At 41.2% G+C, this 23,798-nt stretch overlaps 1 protein-coding gene across 6 annotated transcripts; it reads left to right on the plus strand.

The window, feature by feature from the left end:
• Positions 1-343: 343 nt before the first annotated feature.
• metap1d (methionyl aminopeptidase type 1D (mitochondrial)) lies at positions 344-18,406 on the plus strand. Of its 6 annotated transcripts, none has more exons than XM_072657625.1 (10): positions 344-419; positions 5,555-5,718; positions 8,394-8,543; positions 10,871-11,019; positions 11,148-11,190; positions 12,347-12,510; positions 14,923-15,020; positions 16,556-16,603; positions 17,617-17,695; positions 18,241-18,406. In XM_072657625.1, exons 1-10 carry the CDS (start codon positions 344-346, stop codon positions 18,317-18,319), a joined length of 1,050 nt encoding a protein of 349 aa, XP_072513726.1. In that variant the 3' UTR covers positions 18,320-18,406. The 6 variants fall into 6 exon arrangements, with proteins under 6 accessions (XP_072513726.1, XP_072513727.1, XP_072513731.1 ...); XM_072657626.1 differs by having other exon boundaries at positions 362-419; positions 5,558-5,718; XM_072657631.1 differs by lacking the exon at positions 5,555-5,718 and having other exon boundaries at positions 386-419.
• The last annotated feature ends 5,392 nt before the right edge of the window (positions 18,407-23,798 follow it).

A 23,798-nucleotide genomic window follows, 5' to 3' on the forward strand; every position in this document is an offset into this window, starting at 1 on the left:
TAACACTTATACAACATAGTGAATAAACCAGTCAGAAACACAATAAACGCAGTCTTGTATACACAGACCCTACTTTACACCTCCAGTAGTTTGTGTAAAGTGTGACTGGAGAGCAAAATACTGTAGTAATAATTATAATAAAAAAAAAGATAAAAAAAATAGAAAAATAAAAAATATATATATTTATTTAAATGTAACATCAAGATGACAAATGCTTACAAATATCTACGTTTTAAACAATATCTGTGCTTTGAACAACCTCTCTATAGCCTTTAAACAGGGCTTGATTTAAAGGCTAAATGCTAACTGGAGCTGCGCCTCAGTGTCGAAGGCTGTAGTAGCCATGCGCGGGTCACGTGAGCGGCTCAGCGCAGGCAACATGGCAGCCCCCAGTGCAGCGAGGGGCGTGTTTGTGTCCGGTAAGCTTTTAACGTTTATTAACCTTCCGTTTATTCAGCCCGGGACTAAGACGTGTCATCAGACAAAATGCATCAGCGCTGCTGTGCCTCTGACACTGTCTAATCTGTTTATTAAATGATACCTGAAGTATTATTCAATAACGCGCGCGCACCCATAGTCTCTTACACTGTTTACCTGCAGCCGTTGTTTCGTACACAAGAGGTTATTTAGGGCTTCCAGCCAGAGCTTGATACTTTGAGGCTGTATTCAGAGACCCCCGCAGGCAAAGGGGTGTCTAATTACAGAGCAGTCTGATCTCAGGTCAGATGTCAGGTCAGCTCTTAAGGAATTAAGGAAGTATCAAGCTAAGGTAGCTAATTAATAAAGGATTTTGGACGGCTGGACAGAAACACTACACAACAAAGACCATGAGAAAGATTCCTAACGCTACATTCACTGCCACTGCACGTAATCTGGCTAATGCTATCCTTACTGTGAAACATGGTGGTGGCAGCATTATGCTAGAGATAGGGAGCCGCTTAGCATGGCTTCTGTTTATGGATAAAGTCCCGCCCTCCAACAAACATAGCCAGTCAGCTTGATGATTACAAATAAAGTCCCGCCCTTCAACAAAATAAACAATCAGATTGATGGTTACGAATAAAGTCCCGCCCTCCAACAAACATAGCCAGTCAGCTTGATGATTACAAATAAAGTCCCGCCTTTCAACAAAATAAACAATCAGATTGATGGTTACGAATAAAGTCCCGCCCTCCAACAAACATAGCCAGTCAGCTTGATGATTACAAATAAAGTCCCGCCCTTCAACAAAATAAACAATCAGATTGATGGTTACGAATAAAGTCCCGCCCTCCAACAAAAAGAGCCAGTCAGCTTAATGATTACAAGTAAAGTCCCGCCCTCCAACAAAAAGAGCCAGTCAGCTTAATGATTACAAATAAAGTCCCGCCCTCTAACAAAAAGAGCCAGTCAGCTTAATGATTACAAGTAAAGTCCCGCCCTCCAACAAAAAGAGCCAGTCAGCTTAATGATTACAAGTAAAGTCCCGCCCTCCAACAAAAAGAGCCAGTCAGCTTAATGATTACAAATAAAGTCCCGCCCTCCAACAAAAAGAGCCAGTCAGCTTAATGATTACAAATAAAGTCCCGCCCTCTAACAAAAAGAGCCAGTCAGCTTAATGATTACAAATAAAGTCCCGCCCTCCAACAAAAAGAGCCAGTCAGCTTAATGATTACAAATAAAGTCCCGCCCTCCAACAAAAAGAGCCAGTCAGCTTAATGATTACAAATAAAGTCCCGCCCTCCAACAAAAAGAGCCAGTCAGCTTAATGATTACAAATAAAGTCCCGCCCTCCAACAAAAAGAGCCAGTCAGCTTAATGATTACAAATAAAGTCCCGCCCCCCAAAAAAAGAGCCAGTCAGCTTGATGATTACAAATAAAGTCCCGCCCTCCAACAAAAAGAGCCAGTCAGCTTAATGATTACAAGTAAAGTCCCGCCCCCCCAAAAAAAGAGCCAGTCAGCTTAATGATTACAAATAAAGTCCCGCCCCCCAAAAAAAGAGCCAGTCAGCTTGATGATTACAAATAAAGTCCCGCCCTCCAACAAAAAGAGCCAGTCAGCTTAATGATTACAAATAAAGTCCCGCCCTCCAACAAAAAGAGCCAGTCAGCTTGATGAACGGAGGGAGGGGCCAGACCGTGTCAAAATAAAAGTCACTGATACAAACGAAGCAGAAACACAAAAAACTGCTAAAATTACTGTCTCACATTTGTCTCCGTTTTTCTGTTTTTTGCGGATCTGAAAAATGATTGGAAAACTGAATTTTTAAATGGTTTTTAATTGTAACACTTTGCACATTCTTGTTTTAAATGTTGACAGTGATTTTTTGTTTTTTATTGTCTTCATTGTTAGTTAGTTAGAAAATCCGTAAAACAACCTTTTATGATTTGGTAATTGGAAATATCAAAATCGTGGTTTGCTGCATCTCTAATGATAATAAAATCACATTATCCTGCAATTGTCATTTTTCCTACCAAAATGTTCTGCCGAAAAAAACGGAAAAAGAGTTTGGAAAAATTGGATCTCTAAACGTCATGTGTTGCGAATGCTGTACCGTGACGCCCCCATAGTCAACCAATCAGGACCTCTCATTTTAGGTTTGTGTCTTTTCTTTCCATAAGAGCGTCCAGCGAGAGATCCCGTATCTCCGAGATGCTTTAAAAACTTTCCCTTTAGAGTGACTGCGGCCTTTTCCGGACCTCTCTCTGTCCGAATAGCTTCCTGGAATGTTCTCCTTCATTCACACTATTCTAGAATGTTCTCCCTGGAATCACTTTGTTCTAGAATAGAATCGCTTTGTTCTAGGATGGAATCACTTTGTTCTAGAATAGAATCGCTTTGTTCTAGGATGGAATCACTTTGTTCTAGAATAGAATCGCTTTGTTTTAGGATGGAATCGCTTTGTTCTAGGATGGAATCACTTTGTTCTAGAATAGAATCGCTTTGTTTTAGGATGGAATCGCTTTGTTCTAGGATGGAATCACTTTGTTCTAGAATAGAATCGCTTTGTTTTAGGATGGAATCGCTTTGTTCTAGAATAGAATCGCTTTGTTTTAGGATGGAATCGTTTTGTTCTAGGGTGGAATCACTTTTCTAGGATGGAATCGCTTTGTTTTAGGATGGAATCGCTTTGTTCTAGGATGGAATCACTTTGTTCTAGAATGGAATCGCTTTGTTTTAGGATGGAATCGCTTTGTTCTAGGATGGAATCGCTTTGTTCTAGAATGGAATCGCTTTGTTCTAGGATGGAATCGCTTTGTTTTAGGATGGAATCGCTTTGTTCTAGGATGGAATCACTTTGTTCTAGAATGGAATCGCTTTGTTTTAGGATGGAATCGCTTTGTTCTAGGATGGAATCGCTTTGTTCTAGAATAGAATCGCTTTGTTCTAGGATGGAATCGCTTTGTTCTAGGATGGAATCGCTTTGTTCTAGAATAGAATCGCTTTGTTCTAGGATGGAATCGCTTTGTTCTAGAATGGAATCGCTTTGTTCTAGGATGGAATCGCTTTGTTCTAGGATGGAATCGCTTTGTTCTAGAATGGAATCGCTTTGTTTTAGGATGGAATCGCTTTGTTCTAGAATGGAATCGCTTTGTTTTAGGATGGAATCGCTTTGTTCTAGAATAGAATCGCTTTGTTGAAGAATGTTCTCCTTCATTCACACTATTCTAGAATGTCCTCCCCCGTTACGACTGCTCTACACTATTATCGACACGGTTCTTTGATTTGTAACAATAGTGGAACAAGCTGTTCTCCGTAATAAAGGATCCAAATAGATCTAAAGAACCATTGCCTTTACTAACAAACCCTCTTTTGTAAAAGATATAGGGTGTTCTCTGCCCTTCACACTGTTCTCAAAGGTTCCTCCCTTTCACCCTGGTTCATTTGGTTCATCAGTTCTAAGCGTTCTAGCTATCAGTATGTTGGTGTTTGGTGGTGAGTGTGGGGTCAGTGCGCTCTCATCTTTAGACCTGCATTTAAGCTAGCTAATGTAGGCTGCAGGAACTGTGAATTGGCACCCTGTAGAAACGAACCCTCCCTCCGCACCACACACACACTTCAGAGGAGGTTCACTTCACTCCACATCCTCAGCCATATCCTTTCTTTTGATTGCACCACCCACATTGCTGTGCCTTTATCCACCCATGAGCCCCTTTCTTTCTTTTTTCTTTTTTTCCCTTCTCCCTCCCTCCCTCTCTCTCTCTCTCTCTCTTTTTTTTTCTCTCTCGTTCTCTCTTTCTCCACCCCCCACCACCACCACACTTCCTTTACCACTGGTCTGTTCATCAGAGAAGGCCGCAGTCCGTGGCTTTTCTCCCCACCCAGCCTCTCTCTCCCTCTCTCTCTGTGTGTCTCTTGAGCAGAACGGGAGATCTATTCTGGGTCTGAGGCCTCGGAGTTCTGCTCCGAATATATTCTAACTTTGCGGTTCACGTTCTATGCATCGCTTGTTGTTTTTACAGTAGGCTATGCAGTCTGGCTCGGTTGCGCCGTGCCGGTATTTCGGTTCTCCTATGGCTGAATCATGCTTGCGTTAAAGGGCCAGTGTCCTGCATTTCTCTTGTATTTCACTTTTCTCCCCAGTGGTTTTATGTGCAAAACAGTCGTGAATCGTTTTTACGTGACCATTTTCCATCCTCTCTTTATCCCCCAGACTTAAACAGATGGTTTTGTTTTACCGTCCCTTTAAGGCCTTAAGACAAAAGTATTGGGACACCTGCTCGTTTATTGTTTCTTCTGAAATCAAGAGTATTCACAAACAGTTGATCCTGCTTTTGTTGGCGTAACCGTCTCCACTGTCCAAAGAAAACTTTTATTCTTTATTTTGGAGGAGCATTGCTTTGGGATTTGATTGCATTCAGTGACAAGAGCAGCGTTAGTGAGGTCAGGATGTTGGATGATCACCATCCTCATCACCACATTCCCATCTCCCCAACTCATGTATCCCAAAAGCATTGGCTGGAACGCCATCCATCATTCCAGAGAGCACAGTTCCCCTGCTTCACAGCACAAAGCTGGGGGGGGGGGGGGGTGCGCTTTATATCCCTCTACTCCTTGCCTGGCATTAGGCATGATGATTAGGTGTCTGTAATGAGCAATGGGGTGGAGTAGTGATTATCCAACATCCATCAAAACCTCACAGGAATTAAAATGAAATAAAAATCTAGTGGAAAGCATTACAGACAGTTACTTTAGCAAAAGCAGGATAAACTCTTTTTAATGCCCTATGATTTCAGAAGAAACAATGAATGATCAGGTGTCCCAATACTTTTGTCCATATAGTGTATGTATATGTATGTAACGGAGTAGAAATCAGCATTTGGGACCAGCCTATGCCCTTTATATAGATGTATATGAATTATATAAGTCTTTATCATAAATTCTTTGACAGTTTGTATAATTCTAAAGCTTTAACAGAGGTTATGAATTATGGAAATCTGTCTAATACATAAAACCAGTCTAGAACGTCAGTGGACCTGCAAGACGAGTGTGGAACAAGATCCTCTTAAGATACGTGTCTGTATAACATCAGCATCACACTTGTTCTTTGGGTTTGTTGTGTTGGTGGTCAGCAGGATCGGGGCTTTTACAGAGGGCAGCAGCACGGTTGCCTCGATGCCAGCAGTTTGCACCTGCTGCCCAGTGCCCCCCACGCCGCTTCTTCAGGAAGAAAAGGACGGGTTCATACAGCGTAGTCCAACCAGCTTTGGTGCGTCCACCATATGTTGTATCCAAGGTAACCCCATAGTCCCACTGATGATCTTGTTCTAATTTGACCTGTCATGAGTGGGGTGTACATGTTGGGGAGTGAGTGAACAGTCAGTTCTTGAAGGCAATGAAGGTGTTAAAAGCAGGGAAAAAATGGGCAACCATAAGAACCCGACCCACTTTGACTGACAGGGACCAAACTGCAATAGCTAGAGAGACGAACGGGTCAGAACATCTCCAAAACATCAGGCAGGTCTTCTGGGGTGTTCCCGGTATGCAGTGGTCAGAACCAGAGCATCTCACTGAAGTGATTCATGGAGGTTCCACCTGCCGGGTCTGCTGCTAGATACCTTCTACAAAACCCCTTCAGAGATCTTGTGAAGTCCATGCCTTCAATGCTCACGTCTGTGTTATCATTAGTAGGAGATAGTAACGGAAGCAAATCTGGTGGCACTACAGGAACTCGGCCTAGTCATCCCTTTATTGTCCTGCTTGAAGTCCGATACAGGGGGTTTATTAGGAGTCTCTGATGTGTTTCTATGGTGCATGCTATGCTCTCTGTCATTTACGTCTTTGGACAGGATGGGTTATAAATCAAATGGCAGTTACTAGAGTTTAGATCATAAAGGCAGAGAATTCCCACATTTCCTGTACCTGTGTTTTTATGAACGTTTTTAATGGAGCGAGTCAGAAACTGTCCTTAATCCAAATCAGCGACTTGAGGGCAGCCAATGGCTGCTGTGCTAATAATGTAGGCACAGAATATAAAGATTACATACATATTGCGGTGAAGATTGCTTTTTTAATCCTGTTACCTTACCTTACAGAAGCTTCTTATGCATGGCTTTATAAAGTACAGTTGCACTCAGTGTATTTTAAAATATACAGTGGCTCCCCTGGTCCCAGTTTGGGCACCCCTGGTTAAAATTCATGGTACTGTGAATTGCTAAGCAAGGAAAACCTATATATGTATATATATATATATATATATATATATATATATATATATATATAGAACTTTTGAGGTGAGGATCCTGGAAAGGTTTTCTTCTGTTGACTCTTCTATTAAGGTCATATTTGTCCAGGTGTTGCTGCACAGTAGAACAGTGCACCACCACTTCAGAGTACGCCACAGCTATCTGAAGGTCATGTGCAGTCAAATAGGGGGGTTTTATTATGTGCCTTTTTTTTGCAGTCTTACAAGCAGTTCTCTTGGAAAGTTTTCTTAGACTTCCATGACTTAACTTTACCTCCATCGCTCCTGTAAACCACCATTTCTTAACCATTAAGGCTGTAACAGTTTCCGTAGAGTATTGTTACAAATGAATATTAGACATATTATAAATGAGGGTGTGGCATTTTAACGCTGTTGGCTGTAGTTCAGCCATAACGTAAACACTATCTACAGTGGCATCACCTGCCAAGTGGTGGGATCTACATATTAGGCAATGAGTGAACAGTCAGTTCTTGAAGGTGATTTAGGTGTTAAAATCTGGAAAAATGGGCAACTATAAGAATCTGAGACACTTTGACAAGAACCAAACTGTGATGCTAGACGACTGGGTTAGAGTCATCTCCAAAATATCAAGCAGCTCATGTGAGGTTTTTCTGGTATGCAGTGGTCAGAACCTACCAAAATGATCCAGGAAAGAACAACCAGGGCTCCAAGAGACTCATTGATGCAATCCATGGAGTTCCCACCTCACAACTAATATCCTGGTGCCAGATACCACAGGACACCTTCAGAGCAGAGTCTTGAGGAGTCCATATCTCGAATGGACAGATCTGTTGTGGACGACACAAGGGGGACCTACACCATGTTAGGCAGGTTGTGCTAATGTTATGGCTGATCGGTATACACAGTGCACCACTTTTGTTTCCTAAGCTCTTTCAGACTGATCTTCTTTGATGTGGGCCGCGCTTTTTCTTTAGTTTGTTACATTTTGACAGGTGCTTGTGATCAAAGGGCACAATAGACACCTACCTGTATGATCTGGTGCGCTTAGGCAATAGCAGTGTGAACCCAGCGTCACAAAAACCCAACCCAAGCTTTAAAGAACTAGGTGTGAAATCAGCCTAAGGCTCATTTGCTAGCTTTCACTGATCAGAACTAGGCATTTGGCTAAATCCTGTCAAAGTGAAGTGGGAGGGGCTTAGGATACTGTGGACACACCCATACTAAAATTACATTTTTTTTTGGGGGGGGGGGTCATTTCTAAATTCTAGGAGTTTTATTTAATTCATGTGAGCCAAACCAGTAGTGTATCGATACACTGCCATAATATTAAAACCACCAGCCTTATGTTGTGTAGGTCCACTTCATGCTACCAGTCAGCCCTGACCCATCTAGACAGAGCCTTCGAGGCCTGTAAGTTGTCAGGTGGGGCCTCCATGGGTCGCATCAATAACCCTTAGGTGCCCATGACTCACCAGTCACCAGTTCTGGTAGGTACTGAACAGTACATATTGCAAACACCCCAGAAGACTTGGAGACTTGTCTTGGAGATGTTTTGACCCAGTTATCTGGCCATCACAGTTCACACTTCACTCTTTTAGTCAGTGGTTTTAATCTTATGGCTCATCAGTATGTTGGACCAATAGAAAAGGTTTTCTGTAAAGTAACCATTTCAGTGCTACATGCTTTTTTCTACAGCAGTGACGATTTAGTGCTGGTAGTAGTATCGTAACCACTCTGTCTTTCAGGACATCAAGAGGCCGGACTACGTCTCCTCCTGCTCAGCGTCCGAGTGGCCTGATTATATTGAGATTAAAGATGAGGAGCAGATTAAGAGTTTGAGGAACGCTTGCCAGCTTGCCAGACACATTCTCCTGCTTGCTGGAAACAGCCTCAAGGTATGTTCCCCTGCGTCTAGAACATTCCGGGGCGTTATACCACAACCATCCAGAACACTCTGTGACCTTCCTAAACTTCTAGAATGTGGCTTTCCTGATTTCAGAGCTGTGTGAACCCTGGGTGTGCTCAAGATCTTTTCCTGAGGCCCTATTTAAGCCGGATTCGTTTTGCCAGTAGATGTTGCCTACTGTAACTTGTAACTGATTTGACTGGGTGATTCATACAGAATTTCCCCCAGTTTACCACAGATCCACAGATAGCCTGGATTGAAATCTCATAGCCTTAAAGTGCCTTGAATATTACTCCACAGGACACCCTCAGTAATAATAACAGCACACCACATGGCCATATATCTTAGCAGGGTTTGTTATTACATTAGCAACAGGTCAATTCAAACATGACAGATCCTTAGGTAGGGTTCAGATAATGGCAGAAGGCCATTCATGCCACAATACAGGCCTAGAAAGAGATTTGCTGGCCTCAATCCAACCTCCAGATTTTTTTTTGCAGTTTTATTAAAATGTACAAGCAATTAAAGAAGAAGGCTTGGGCGGTATGTTGGTAACACTGTATACCGCAATATTTAAAGAAAATGGTATCCTAAAATGAGGATCTCTAAGGTAGGGCTGGGCGATATGGTAAAAATACTATATTGCGATATTTAAAGACATTTTTCACGATACACAATATTTATCACAATACATGTGATCACAGACTAAATCAGTATCTAAATCAGTAGAGACTGATCTAATTGAACAGTCTAATTTCACTGTTGGTAATGAAACCTGCAGCTGATCAGTGTTTATTATGCACTAACAACATCCTTAATATGCTTAGAACAACATACTGCAGATCATGATAAGAACATTTAACTCTACTCTGAGGATTTCTGTTCTGTGTCTATCTAGTACCCGGTCGCTTACTCCCCCATGTGCATTTAAGAGAGTCGCAGGGTCATCAGGCCATGGGACTTGTTTCCCAAATGCACCAGAGCTTGTTTAGACATTTTATTTATATATATATATATATATATATATATATATATATATATATATATATATATATATATATATATATATATAAAACATCTGACGCTGACCTTTGAGGTGAGGATCCTGGAAAGCTTTTCTTCTGATGACTCTTCTATTATTAAGGTCATATTTGTCTAGGTGTTGCTGCACAGTAGAACAGTGCACCATCACTTCAGAGTACGCCACAGCTATCTGAAGGTCTTGTGCAGTCAAATAGGGGGGGTTTATTATGTGCCTTTTTTAGCAGTCCTACGAGCAGATCTCTTAGAAAGTGTTCTTGGACTTCCCTGACTTAACTTGACCTCCATCGTTCCAGTGAACCACCATTTCTTAACCATTAAGGCTGTAACAGTTTCCGCAGAGTATCATTACAAATTAATATGAATATTAAATGAGGGTGTGGCAATTGAAAGCTGTAGGCTATAGTTCAACCATAACATAAACACTATCTACAGTGGCTTCATTTGCCAAGAGGTGGGATCTACATATTAGGACGCTCACTCCCCCATGTGCATTTCAGAGAGCCGCAGGGTGGGGACGCTGCGGGAGCTCACTGATTGTTGAGGTCACGCTCTGAAAATAGGTGGGGGAAAAAACAATCCCACTGTAGTTGCAAGTTTAGCAACACTGAGTTCAACTGAAAGACCGAGCAGGAATGAGACAGTCTACTAAATGTGTCTGAAAACAGTGGAAAACACTCCTAAGACCTTTCATTGGACTCTGTGCTCTCAGATATGAGGCTTTATCCTCTAAACAGGTGTGTTTTGAGCCTTGGTGAGCTGGAACACGGCTGGCTAGCTAACTTATCTAAGCCTAGATAACCGGCTATGAGTCCAAACACAGCAGAACCGGTCTCTCATTTCACCTTTTCTGGTCTGATCTCTCCATACACCAATCGCTCGACTTCTCTCTCTCTCAGACAATCTGAGAGTGTTTATGGTCAACACTTGTGTCTGTAGCTCAGCAGTCAGTCAACAGCAGCTGCACTGTGCCGTCTGTCTGATACTCAGTTGAGCTGAGCTCACTAAGCAAAGGCTAGCTTAGTGAGTGGCTACAGATCCAAAACCAAGGGAAAACTGTCCTTTCAACAGCAGTTGCTCGATCATTAGACATCAGTCGCTTGAGTCTTTCTCCTCTAAGCATTTATAAGTGAGGTTATAGATCTAATATGGGTTTGGTTTGATTGCAGGACCTCCATTCTAACTCCTCATTAGTCCAGGAAGAGGACTGTGGATTTGGGAAACGGGCTCTCTATGCATTTGTCATGTGTAATAGTTCACTTGTTTTGCTCCCAGGTTGGCATGACGACAGAGGCAATAGACTTCATTGTGCACAGTGAGACGATCAGACACAACGCCTACCCCTCTCCCCTGCACTACGGTGGATTCCCCAAATCTGTCTGCACCTCTGTAAACAACGTGTTGTGTCATGGTATACCAGACAGGTAGAGACCACAGTAGAGCAGTTGTGTTATTCTGTTGGTGTTTCTTTGTTAATAGAACTAATTCAGATTTAGATATATAGCATTGATTGATTGATTGATTGATTTATTTATTTGTTTGTTTTTTTTAGTCGGCCACTTGAAGATGGAGATATCATTAACATAGATGTTACTGTGAGTGCATACACCTGTGACAACACCTTCTCGCACATTTATAACTAGCCTGTTTAATAGGAAATTTCAGACTTATCAATATACCATTCTATATTTTCTCTTTAAATATTTTAGATTGTGTAGATTTGTGCCAGTTTCCTTCCTTTCAATGATGTTACCAGATTCCCCCTTGTGTAAATCTTAGGCCTGCTAATGTGGCAATTTGAAAGGTCGCTCTGCCACTATGGCCTAGGGGTCGCGAGTTCGAAACTAAAGCCACGCCATCAGCAGCCGGAGTCTGAGAGAGCACAATTTGCCGTCCTCTCTCTGGGTGGGCAGATGGCGCTCTCTCCCCTCATCGTTAGCCGGTGGAGTGGAGCTGAGAGATGCCGAGGAGGAAGAGATGCCACATAGTGGGTGGCTTCAGATGTACTGTAGGAGACATGTGTCGGGAGCATTGCCAATGCTAGGGCTAGCTACGAATGAGTGGGTTAATTGGCCGTACCAAATTGGGAAAATAATTGACCAAAAGAAATGGTAAAATCTATGTGTATGGTTCTCACTTGCAAGAGGTCCTCCAACCAGCCCCCAATTCTGTTACCACCTGTTGATCTAGGGTCAACAAAATGTGAGAGTGGGCCCTGCTCATTGACCCTCTTCCAGACCAAACAATGGACCCTATAATTGCATGAACAAAGTTGAAGGCTGGCTTTATGGCTAATTTGGAGAATGCCTATGCTAGGCTTCACCCTCCGTTTGGTAGAATTGTCTGATGTGGGGAACCCTAGCTAGTGGGAAAGTACTGACCACAACAAAATTGGTTTTGGAGTATGATTCTCGCTTCAGGTGCTCAAGGTTCTAGGTTCATATCCCGGACGAGCCCCCAATTCTGTTATGACCTAAGTCTAGGGTCAGACCATCTATATAATTACATGAACCATTGAGGATTTATTAATCAGTGGAGGACACATTGCTTATGATATTTGTCATGCTGTTTAGGCATTTTTAGTTCTATAATTCTAATAATTTTATGATAGTCCTCATGATTTACCAACCTGGCATGCACTGGCATCAGGCTGTCCAGTATATACAATAGTGTATTGGACAGCCTCGTAGTGCGCTTGTACTTAGTCTGCTGTAGCTATTTGGATGTTTCTTGAGCTTTTGTGTCTTGTAGGTGTACCTGGATGGTTACCACGGAGACACCTCAGAGACATTTTTGATTGGCTCAGTGGATAGACGAGGCAGGGAGTTGGTGGAAGTGGCAAGGCGGTGTAGAGACCAGGCCATCGCTGCATGTGGACCTGGAAAACCCCTGTGTGTTATCGGGAACACTATCAGGTACTGCCTTCTGGGGTTAAAATGGGGATAATGTACGTTCTTCCAGTTCTGGAGGGCCACAGTCCAGCGCAGTTTGGTGGTTTTCCTCATACTCAACCTTGCAAATTCGTGGGTGGTGCTGGACGTGGTCTTGTAGGCCCGGCAGGGAATATCCCTGATGCAGAGAAAGAGACTTGCAAACGCTGCCAGTATTAAAATACACTATGCTCAGATCTACATCCTAAATTAAGAAGTAAGTCAATAGGGAAGCCCCATTCCTCCAAAATGTAAATGTGTATACACACACACACACACACACTCACACTCTAAAATGGCACAATTAACTATAATTAACTCTACCACTCCCATCCTGCTCAAAAGAACTGAACCTATATTTTCTATACTGTTGTATTACCAAGCTGACAACTAATTTTACTGTCTCACACACATACACACACACTCACTCCCGTCTCTCTGTATATGAGGATGTCCTCTCCAAAACCTGCCTGTGGGAAAATTGTCTCCACATAAAAGAGAGGGAGAAAGAGAGAGGGAGAAAAGAAGAGAATGAAAAGAGGGCACAGGCTGTGAACCCTCCATTTGCTTGTGTAGCGAATGGAGCAGCACTACATAGAGTTAATGTATTTCTGGGCTCGCGTGGAACGAGCAATTACCCAGAGTGCACCAGGGTTCTCTCCCTGCAATGGGGTGTAAATTACAGGTTAGCTCGTCTCGATGTGTGTACGTGTGTGTGTCTGTGTATGTCTGTGTGTGTGTGTATGTGTGTGAGATGTAAATTACAGGCTAGCTGGTGCTGTCTTGGAGAAATGCAGTGTCTGCCAAGCAGGGTCCAGCTCCCTGCCGAGAGACGCACTGAAAGCCGCAGGAGGCTTTGGAGAAGAGAGGGAGAAAAGAGGGCACGCTGAAGTACACACACATACAAAGCTCCTACCGTACTGTCTCACTGTCTCAGACCAGAGAATAAACCAGGTTTTATAGAGTTTACCAGTTGGGGATGGTGCTGATATCTACAGGGGGACAGTTGCAGATTTAATATTTTATATGTTACAGTATTAACTCTTACCCAGGCTTGATCTCACCTGTGGGATTTGCTGTGGCTGGTCCTTGGTTGCTACTGTCCCACAGATGGAATAGGCTTCGAACGTGACGCACCTGATCTACAGTATCCGCTTCCCTCCGTGTACAGTATGTCCCTAAACACTGCAACACCTGTGGATGGAATAGGGACAATAGCATCTCTGTCATTCCCCGCGCCAGGCCGGGACGCCACTACTGCACTATGGAGCTTTGGTGGAGCTGCACTATGAGGCCTCTCTCCAGAACTGCTGTATTACTCTACCTCCTCAGTCCACATGCTTCTCTACCTTCAGATGCTGCCTCAGCAGTGGATCCCTCAGCTTGTCCATAATAATTCTTTGTGCACAGAGTCTCCTTGAGGGGGAGCTACACTCCCCAACTGTAGAGGGAGCCAGGGAGCAAAAAATGCTAATTCATACATAGTTTTCTTAATAGCCTTCATTCTGTCTTGACGTGTGTGTGTGTGTGTGTGTGTGTGTGTGTGTGTGTGTGTGTGTTTCATGGACTTTCGGTTGTGATTTTTTCATCTTTTCCATCTCCCTCTGTTTCTCTCTCACTTCCTACTGCTGTCTTTCTTCTTTTTTTTTCTCTCATTCTCTTGTTTTCTCTCTATGAGTTCAGAGAGTCTGCAAAGACCAACACTGTCATTACACATTCAGACACGCACACACACACACACACACACACACACACACACACACAGGAACCCATTACCTCTTCTCAGGAAAAAGCACTTAGACCTCTCTGCCTTTTTCTCAGTCTCTCTCTCTCTCTCTCTCTCTCTCTCTTTTCTCTCTCTCTCTCTCTCTCTCTCTCTCTTTCTCTATTTCTCTATTCTCTTTCATTCTCTCTCTTTTCCTCTCTCACCTTTTCTCTCTCTCTCTCTCTTTTCTTCCTCTCACTTTTTCCTTATTCTTTTGCTCTTTTTTTTCTTTTGCTCTCTCTCTCTCTCTCTCTCTCTCTCTTTCTCTTTCTCTCTCTCCTTCCCCACTGTAATTTCTGAATCGATCTCTGTATTAGGAACCGATAGAGTAAAAGGTTAGGGTGGCGGTCGCAGTAAATTGGTCCACTTTTCTCTCCCTCAGCTTGTGTTTGGGGGTAACTTCTCGATAGTGGGCAAATTGCCGCCTTTTAAAGTAATTTTACCCAATTGTAGCCTGACCTGTGCTGCCATGGCAACCAAGAGGTCATCCCAGTAACTCAGATGAATCGATAAAGCGACCTGTGCCACGCACTCTCGTAGCGCGTGTTCCTGTACTGATGTCTAATCGGTCTCTCTGTTGTTGATTTCTTAAGCTTTAATGCGCTGCTGTGAACCGTGTGTTTGTCCCGCAGTGAAATCGCCCACTCAAACGGCTTCTCCGTGTGTCCGCACTTCATCGGTCATGGGATCGGGTCCTATTTCCATGGCCATCCGGAGATATGGCATCATGGTAAGAGTACTGTACATTTCTTTTATTTGATTCGTTATTTATCCGCTGTATTGGTGGTGGTGTCTCTGTTTAGGGTGATGGAAACACAGAGAGTGGTCAGATATAGAGCTGGAGTGATCAGAGCTGCTACTTCAGTTAAAGAAACGCATGTTTGGTTACAGCTAGAAATACCCAATATACTTAAAGTGACACTCCGACAACATGACAAATTGAACCATTGCTACATCTTTTATAAACATGCCCAGTCCCTTCACAGCAGTGCCGCAGTCATCTCGCAAGAAGGAGAATTTCCGGTTTGCATCATTATTTGATGATGTATCTTAAAGGTTGGAGGGTCTATCGAAAAAATTACAAACACTTGAGCTCTTAGCTTTATTAATTTTTACCCTATTTTGGTAGACAACTTAACACACGTCTCCTACAATATATGCAAAGCCAGCCACCACCTCCTTTAGAACTGTCGCCAATGCAACATCGCCAGGCAGTCCTCATACTCAGAGGAATGCCCTGCGTCCTCAGCTCAACATCGCTTAAGAGTGATGAAGAGAGAGAGCTCCATCTACCCACCCGGAGAGAGCATGGATAATTGTGCCCTCTCAGATTCCGGCTACTGATGGCAAAGTGGCACGAATCGGGATTCGCACTTGTGACCACCAGGCCATAGTGCCAGCGCATTAGACCACTGAGCCACTTGGAGCCCAAAAAAAAAAGACAGAGAGCTAATGTTACTGCTAAAACCGCTAAATATCAGGTCTTTATTAACCAGTGTGGCGGAAATGTCCAGTAGTTGGGTGACTTGTTTACGTAATGCATGCTGGGTATTGTAGTAAATGAACACTGATAGACGAAAGCTCAGTTCTATCCAATACACTAGATTGCTGAACGCTGATAGAAGAAAACACAAAAATGCATGAATTCTGGGTTACAGTGCTACTCGTCTGACTATTACACAACATGACGAACATCATATGAAGTGTTTTAGGTTTATTTTGGGTTTAAAGTTTAAAAGGTTAAGGCCACAATTCCATTTTCATTTTGCCAAATATATCATATGTTTTCTATATATCGTATCTTTTGAATTATTTTTTGGAGTGTGCTTAATGATTGGACAACACTTGTCACAAAACCGTGCCTTGCATCACGCTTCATGGGGGATGTTCGCCGTTCGTAGAATGTCTTGTGGTTAAAGGTCAGAGCACCTGTCACTTCAAACCCATTCAAGAATAGACACTTAATAGGAGCACCTTTTAATAGGAGCAAGTCTTTTAAGATGCACCTACCTCTTAAATGTGTCAAAGCTCCAAAAGAGCTAAAAAAAAGGAGGGATTCCAGAAGCAAAAATGAGAAAGTAAAAGTGGCAGGAAACCTAAAATAAGTGTAATACCTATTATTTAAATATATCACACATTGTTTCTTAATACTTTTGGTTGTAAATAACATAAATGACATTTAATTCAGTATTGAATATTGTGTCTAGTCATACCAGTCGCTAAAGCACTGTGTTATCTTTTCTCTCTTATTTTGTCTTTTTAAAGCCAATGACAATGACTTGCTGATGGAGGAGGGCATGGCCTTCACAATAGGTATGTATGTTTGCCACCTGTGCTAGAAAATCATAATACCTAGTCCTAATGAATGTTTTTGTGATACAATTGTTATGCTATTCTGTTTCTTACTCCAGAATTGCCTTTTACTTACTATTTTTTGTAAGGACAAAGTCTAGCCATTCACTTGCAACAGCACAAACAAGCAAAATAATGAAAGTATGAAAACTGACTGTAGTCTGTAGCAAACTGAACACTTTTTATAGATAAGGGGGATAAAATATTTTTCTATTTTTTTTGAGACAACACAACAAGGTTTTGTTTAAAATATATACTTTTATAATGTTGAATGTGATAATAGAATGAAAACATTAACAGGAAGCATATCAATTCTACATTTTATATTGTATTATTATATAATATATTTATTAGAATTTATGTGTATTTTTTTTTTTTTTTTTTTTTTTTTTTTTAATATTTTTCAAAAGTCTGTCTAACAGTTGGTTTATCTGGCTTATGACGAGAGGATCACTGGTTTGAATCCCGGTCATGCCTCTAGCCATCAGCAGCCGGAGCCTGAGAGAGCACAATCGGCCTTGCTCTCTCCAGGGAGGGTAGATTTCAGTGCAGTGCAGTGATGGCTGGCACTGGCGTCTGCTGGCCGAGGCATCAGAGCCGGGTACATGGCGGTGTCCTCCGAGCATGTCGGTTGCATGGTGACGTTGAATCAGTGGTGGTAAAAAAAAAAAAAAAGGAAAAAGAAGCGCTGGATGGCTGTGCATGTGCCGGAAGAGGCGTGTGTCGGTCTTCACCCTCCCAGTGTCAGGAGCATTGCATGTGATTGATGGGGGAAAAATATGTATGGGTGGGTTTTGGATTGGACAATTGGGGATAAAACTGGAAAAATAAATAAATAATTGAATCTATGAGACAGGAAATGTACCCCAATTCTAGGATTAGCCGTATACACAGTGTTTATGTCTGAGAAATTGGGATAATTCTCCCTCGTAATGTGAACTCACTCTCCCTCTCTAACCTTCACTTAATTCCAGAGCCCATTATAATGGAAGGAACGTCAGAATTCCGAATCCTTAAAGACAAGTGGACGGCTGTTTCGATGGACGACAAAAGGTCCCGAGTTCCATCCTGTTCTTCCACACTTCTCTCTCAGACTCTCTCACACACTCAAGTGCTGCTTACAGCCCTCTAACTCCATCGTCCATTACTGCTAATGAGCTCGAGTGGCCTTTTATCACTGAGAAGGTAGGAGAGCTGCTCCTCTATTGGATGAAGACCCCAGTTAGCTCTGCTTTAGGCCCCCCTTTGAAGTTGAGGCCCGGCAGTGTGGGGTAGGAGCTAAGTGCTGTTGGGTTAGCTTAGCTTAGCTTAAGTGGCACAGGCTCCTGTGGAGAGCGCCCTCAAGCTAATAGCTAATAGTCGGATGGCTCCGTGGGCAGGTGTGAACAGTCTGCACCACTGCTGGGTCAGCGGTTAAGATGGCTTGACTTTTTTTTTTTTTTTTAAGGTGGACTCGGGGGGGGGGGGAGGTAGTGTACGGAGATAAGTGTTCAGATTTGGCCCCTCCTTAAACATGAATCACTGAATCTGTTTACATATGAGTCACTCTGTGTGTGTGTGTGTCTGTGTGTGTGTGTGTGTTTGTGTGGGATTTCCAGGTCAGCCCAGTTTGAGCACACGGTTGTTATCACCTCTGATGGCGTGGAGATTCTGACCAAACTGCCAGACGAAGCCTGATTGTGGTCCCGGAGCAAGTGTGTGTGTGTGTGTCTGTGTGTGTGTGTAGAGATCTTTTTGAATAAAAGCCACTTTCACGTTTCGAAAGCCCTTTGCCTCATTTACTCCAGAACACACTTGGATTTCCAAGTTCAGTTAAAGGGCCCATATCATTAAAAAATATTTCATGTTTCATTTATTTTGTCCACATTGAAAAGTTTGAAAACCTACCGTTTATTATTAAGTAAGCGTTGGTTTTGTGATGTCACAAAAAACAACGTATCTGTGTATCTTTCTATTCTACCTACGAGAGTTTAGCCCTATTCAAGTACCACTTCAAGGGCGATTCAAGAAACTCTCAACTCATGGACCTGGTTAGGAACTCACTTACTTGCTCACCTTTAGAAAGATCATCCACAAGGGGGCGCTATTAGTACTCAAATAGTTTTTGGGGCTCCACGTCAATGACACTGTGTGTGCTTGTTATATAAGGCACAGTACAGAGCAGACCAGAGGTCATTTACATACTGTATCTGCATAGCTGGTTAATGGGTAAAAATGCTTTTCATGAAAATGTTTTAAAGGAAAACGATGTTTAGGTAGTGTGAAATCTGATATTTGAGAAAATGTAACTAAGTTTTATAAGTTGTATCTTGACAGTTTCACTGAACTGCTCAGAGGAAGTGTCAATGAAAATGGTCAAAAAATAATTATTTTAATCTTAATTAATTATTGAAAATGCTTTTTAAAGAGGAGTTGTCTGGCATTTCTGTCCTTTGGTGTGACATTTCTATCCGATATTTTTGATAGTTTGATATTTTTGTCACACAAAGATGGTATTGATGGCTAACCTGTCATTAATACTTAGTGAGACACATTTGTGTACTATTTTTATGCATTCTGTAAATTATATAGTTTGTAATTAGTTAATGAAACAGATTATTTAGGGCTGTCACACCAAAGGACAAATACAACATTAAAAAAGATTAAATATTTGAACAATTCTGAGACAAAAAATGACCATATTCACATGCCGGGGGCTTCACAGGGCCTTCGGTAACATGACCTTAAATGGGGTCCTTAGCTTAATTTAAGTTGTCTGTGCAATTAAAGGATTCATTAGTTAATGAAACGATTAAAATCATGATATGTCGTCACACCGGAGAACTTTTGTTTTCGTTTTTTAATGACAAAATGTATCAGGTTCCTACATCTTAAAAAAAAAAAAAAAAAAGGTGAAACCAGTTAGTGCCATTTACTAAAATAAAACACTTATAAATAATGGCAGATGTATTTATCAATATTTGTATGCTTATTGGATTATGCATGAGACATAGGACATTTTTGAGAAATAAGAAGTATACTAATAAATTGCGTATTCTTATCTTGTGTGATGGTGAAAAATGCATGTCATGTCAACAACCCATATCCGTCTTACAGAGACAGAGTCTAAAACAACCTGTGTAATTCTAAGCAATACATTTATTAAAAATTTAATGGAATAATTGTGTTTTTGGTGTATCAGAGCACAATAAAAAACCATTAAAAGGGCATCTCAGAGGGGGGCTATAAAAATGATCCTTCAATCAGTTAAGCTCAATTAAACATGTGTTACTTGCTTACTAAAGCTCCTAGCATGAGGCCGTCCCACATAAGGCTTTGCTATGAGGGGTAATTATTTCATTCCTGTCTTGTTCTCCTCTCTCAGACAGCCCATGCCATCAGCCATCCTGAGGAAACATTGTTACGTCTTATTAACAAGACGCTCTCTCTCCCTGTCTGTTTGCCTCATGAGATTACGGCTGTACGGTAACGTCGTTAAGGCGGCAGATCGGCCGAGAGGTGATTTTATTTCTGGCTTACGGTACGAGGCATGCCTGGCATTAGGAGTTCACTGTATAATCAAGTCTGTTTCACTAGATTATCAGTTACTGCTCGTGATGAGGTCGGACAGGAGGATGTGGGCCTAAGTCTACCCTTTGCTACGGCCTTTAATTTAGCCCCAACCATGAAGCTCTGTTCTTGGTGGATGATTTAAGACGCTACATGCTATGTAGTTGGCTGTATCCACAATGATGTCATGTAAACAGTGTGTGTCAAATCATATTGCATACCGAGGAAATGTCTACAAAGGGATGCAAACTAGTAATATTCTGGGTTCCGCAAAGGATAAACAATATGTAGCCAAACCTAGCTCAGTGGGCGTGGCTTGTTGGAAAACATAGTTGCATCTAGTTTTGTGTCAGTCTGTGTTGTTGTGTATTCTTATGGTCCTGTTGACTAGCTTGACCTCATCTTCTACTGGTGCAAATTAGTGTTTAGTGAGTTTGTAGGGATGTCAGTTCGCTAATCACTTAACCATTTAAAATGTAAGCTTTACATTTAATATCCTATAACACTAATGTTAATTTGGAGTCATAACGTGTCATTCTTATTTACAGAGGTTGCTGGTAGCAGAGTGGTACCCTAATTTAACCCAGGAATCAGAGAGAATTCTTGCTTACAGGGGTGATGGGGTGGCTGGTAGCATAGAGGTAAGAGATGTGAGCCAGCAACCAGAAGGTTGTGGGTTCAAATTCCAGGACTCACTGGATACTTTTGGTTTAGGGTCATAATGTGCCATTCTTGTTTACAGGGATGGCTGGTAGCATAGAGGTAAGAGATGTGAGCCAGCAACCAGAAGGTTGTGGGTTCAGATTCCAGGACTCACTGGATACTTCTTGTTTAGGGTCATAATGTGTTATTCTCAGTTACAGGTATTGACAGGGGTGGATGGTAGCACAGAGGGACAAGATGTGAGCTAGCAACCAGAAGATTGTGGGTTCAAGTTCCAGGGCTCACTAGGTGCAATTTACAGGTATGCACAGGGATGGTTGGTTGTATATTGGTATCAGATGAAATGTGTGGTTCATTTGTGATTTGTGAGTGCATGGTAGCATAGAGGGACAAGATGTGAGCCACCAACCAGAGGGTTGTGGATTAAAAATCCAGGATTCGCTGGGTACTCTTGCTTAGGGTTTCTTCTCAGATATAGGTGTTTGCAGGGATGGCTTGTTGCATCAGATGGTATCAGATTGGAGCCAAAAACCAGGAGGTTGTGGGTTCAAATCTCAAGACTGTCTGGGAAGTTCTGGCTGGGTATTTCCTGGGGTGGATGGTAGCATCCAGGGCAAGATGTGAGCCAGCAAGCAGAAAACCAGAAGGCTGTGGGTTCAAATTCCAGGACTCACTGGGTAGTCCTGGTTAAACCTCAGGTCATAATGTGTTATTCTCATTTACAGATATTTACAGGAATGACTGGTAGCATTGTGGTATGTAATAGAAGCCAACAACCGGATGTTTGTGGGTTTAAATCCCAGGGCTGACTGGATATCCTGGCTGTGCCCTTTGGCCAGACACTGATTCCCCCATGGCCCCAGGTGGTGATGCTCTACTGGGAACCCTGTGCATTTGACTGGCACTATGGAATTCCCAGAAATGCGTGATTCTGGTCATTTTAAAGCCATCTGTTTTTTCACTTGTGGAGTTACCCAACCCTAAACCAGTACATTCTGCAAACTCCTGACATTTGAGTTTATAAACCTCAAAAATAAGAACACAAGAGCAAATTGACCCTCTTTGAAACCATCTTAAGTAATAGCGTCCATTCAGAGAGGTCAGTGCCGCCTATCTCAGGTCAGATGGCTAATGATGAATGCAAGGTAGTAGGCAATTAGTATGATGTCACTGGATGTACTTCGCTGTCAACCTCAGTTCTTCTCTAAAAAAAAAATCCCCAGCGTGCCTAAAATAGCTCTGTATAAAGTTCAGATGGGCCTAAACCACAGTGTTCATTCACAGTAAATAGTTGATGAAAAGCCCTGGGATGTTGTGCTAAAATTAGAAGGGTATGAACACTGCATGACCTAGCAGGACACCACCAACTGCCAGGAACAGGAGAACAGGCATTTGTCATCTCAAAATTTATCTCATATGATACTGGAGATGGTTGTTGGGTTTTGGTGGTCAGAAAGGCTGGTACAAAGGCTGCCCAGACAAGTGCTGGTACTTTAAGTTGGTACTACCAGAAATAGCAGTAATAGTTACCAGCTCTGTTTGGTTACAGCACGAGTGAAATCACACACAAACCGCCACCATGTTTAACATAAAAAACAACAATAAGAATAATCAACAAAACAAAACTGCAGATAATGTGTAAGATTATGTGTAACTCCACCCCCGGTGCTACAGCCTGTGTGTTACTTAAGACCAGCCGGTTCCTGCTGCTTATTTGCCTCTCAGAAGTGTGGGAACTGAGACATGATCACAGCTAGACAAGTATGAAATTAAAATATGAAACAATGCTGGTTGATGTTCTGAAATATCACAGATTAGATTGAGGTTTAGTATTTTGTTTCCTACAAAATCCTACAAACAATTATTTTTTAAATATTAAGGGTTTGGCCTTCCTTTTATTGTCCTTATAATAATAATAATAATAATAATAATAATAATAATAACAACAATATTGTCAATAACATTTATATCATTTCAGAAATATCAGTATTAAATCTGGCTGAATCTTACAGTGGTCAAGATCAGCTGATCTTAAATGAATACAATGATAATAATTAAATGTAATTAATTAATAAGATATAATTCATAATTATTTCATTAATACAATTTAAGATTCAAGAGTTTATTGTCATGTGCAGAGCAGAAACAAGCAGTTATACTGTATAATCAAATTCTTACTTGGCAGTTCCTTCATTTACAGACAATCTTATAAATATCAATATAAAAAAACATCATCAATATAAAAAATGATATATATATATATATTACTGTTTTTCTTTTACTTAGCTAGGATAAATAAGGAAAGGTAAAGAATAGAGTTGCATGTGAGTGTGTAAAGTGCACAGTACAAAAGTAAATACTATTGGTACAACAGTAGCAGTGATATATGTAGTGGGCTTATAATAATAATAATAATAATAGTAATAGTAATAGTAATAATAATAATAATAATAATGATAATAGTAATAGTAATAATAATAATAGTAGTAGTAGTAGTAGTAGTAATAATAATAATAATAATAATAATAATAATAATAGTAGTAGTAGTAGTAGTAGTAGTAATAATAATAATAATAATAATAGTAGTAGTAGTAGTAGTAGTAATAATAATAATAATAATAATAATAATAATAATAGTAGTAGTAGTAGTAGTAGTAATAATAATAATAATAGTAGTAGTAGTAGTAGTAGTAGTAATAATAATAATAATAATAATAATAGTAGTAGTAGTAGTAGTAGTAATAATAATAATAATAATAATAATAGTAGTAGTAGTAGTAGTAGTAATAATAATAATAATAATAATAATAATAATAGTAGTAGTAGTAGTAGTAGTAGTAATAATAATAATAATAATAATAATAATAGTAATAATGTACTCTAAGTTAGCAGTAAGAAGTGAGTGAATATGCCCTGTGTTCGGTCCTTTCTTGTCTTTTTGGTG

Source organism: Salminus brasiliensis, chromosome 15, assembly GCF_030463535.1.
Source record: "Salminus brasiliensis chromosome 15, fSalBra1.hap2, whole genome shotgun sequence".
NCBI lineage: Eukaryota > Metazoa > Chordata > Actinopteri > Characiformes > Bryconidae > Salminus > Salminus brasiliensis.

Excerpts from the sequence above, each read along its gene's own strand:
- metap1d (XM_072657625.1), top strand. The coding sequence starts at position 344 with ATGCGCGGGTCACGTGAGCGGCTCAGCGCAGGCAACATGGCAGCCCCC. Across the intron at positions 420-5,554 it reads GAGGGGCGTGTTTGTGTCCG|CAGGATCGGGGCTTTTACAG; the intron begins GTAAGCTTTTAA and ends GTTGGTGGTCAG. Across the intron at positions 16,604-17,616 it reads GGGCATGGCCTTCACAATAG|AGCCCATTATAATGGAAGGA; the intron begins GTATGTATGTTT and ends ACTTAATTCCAG.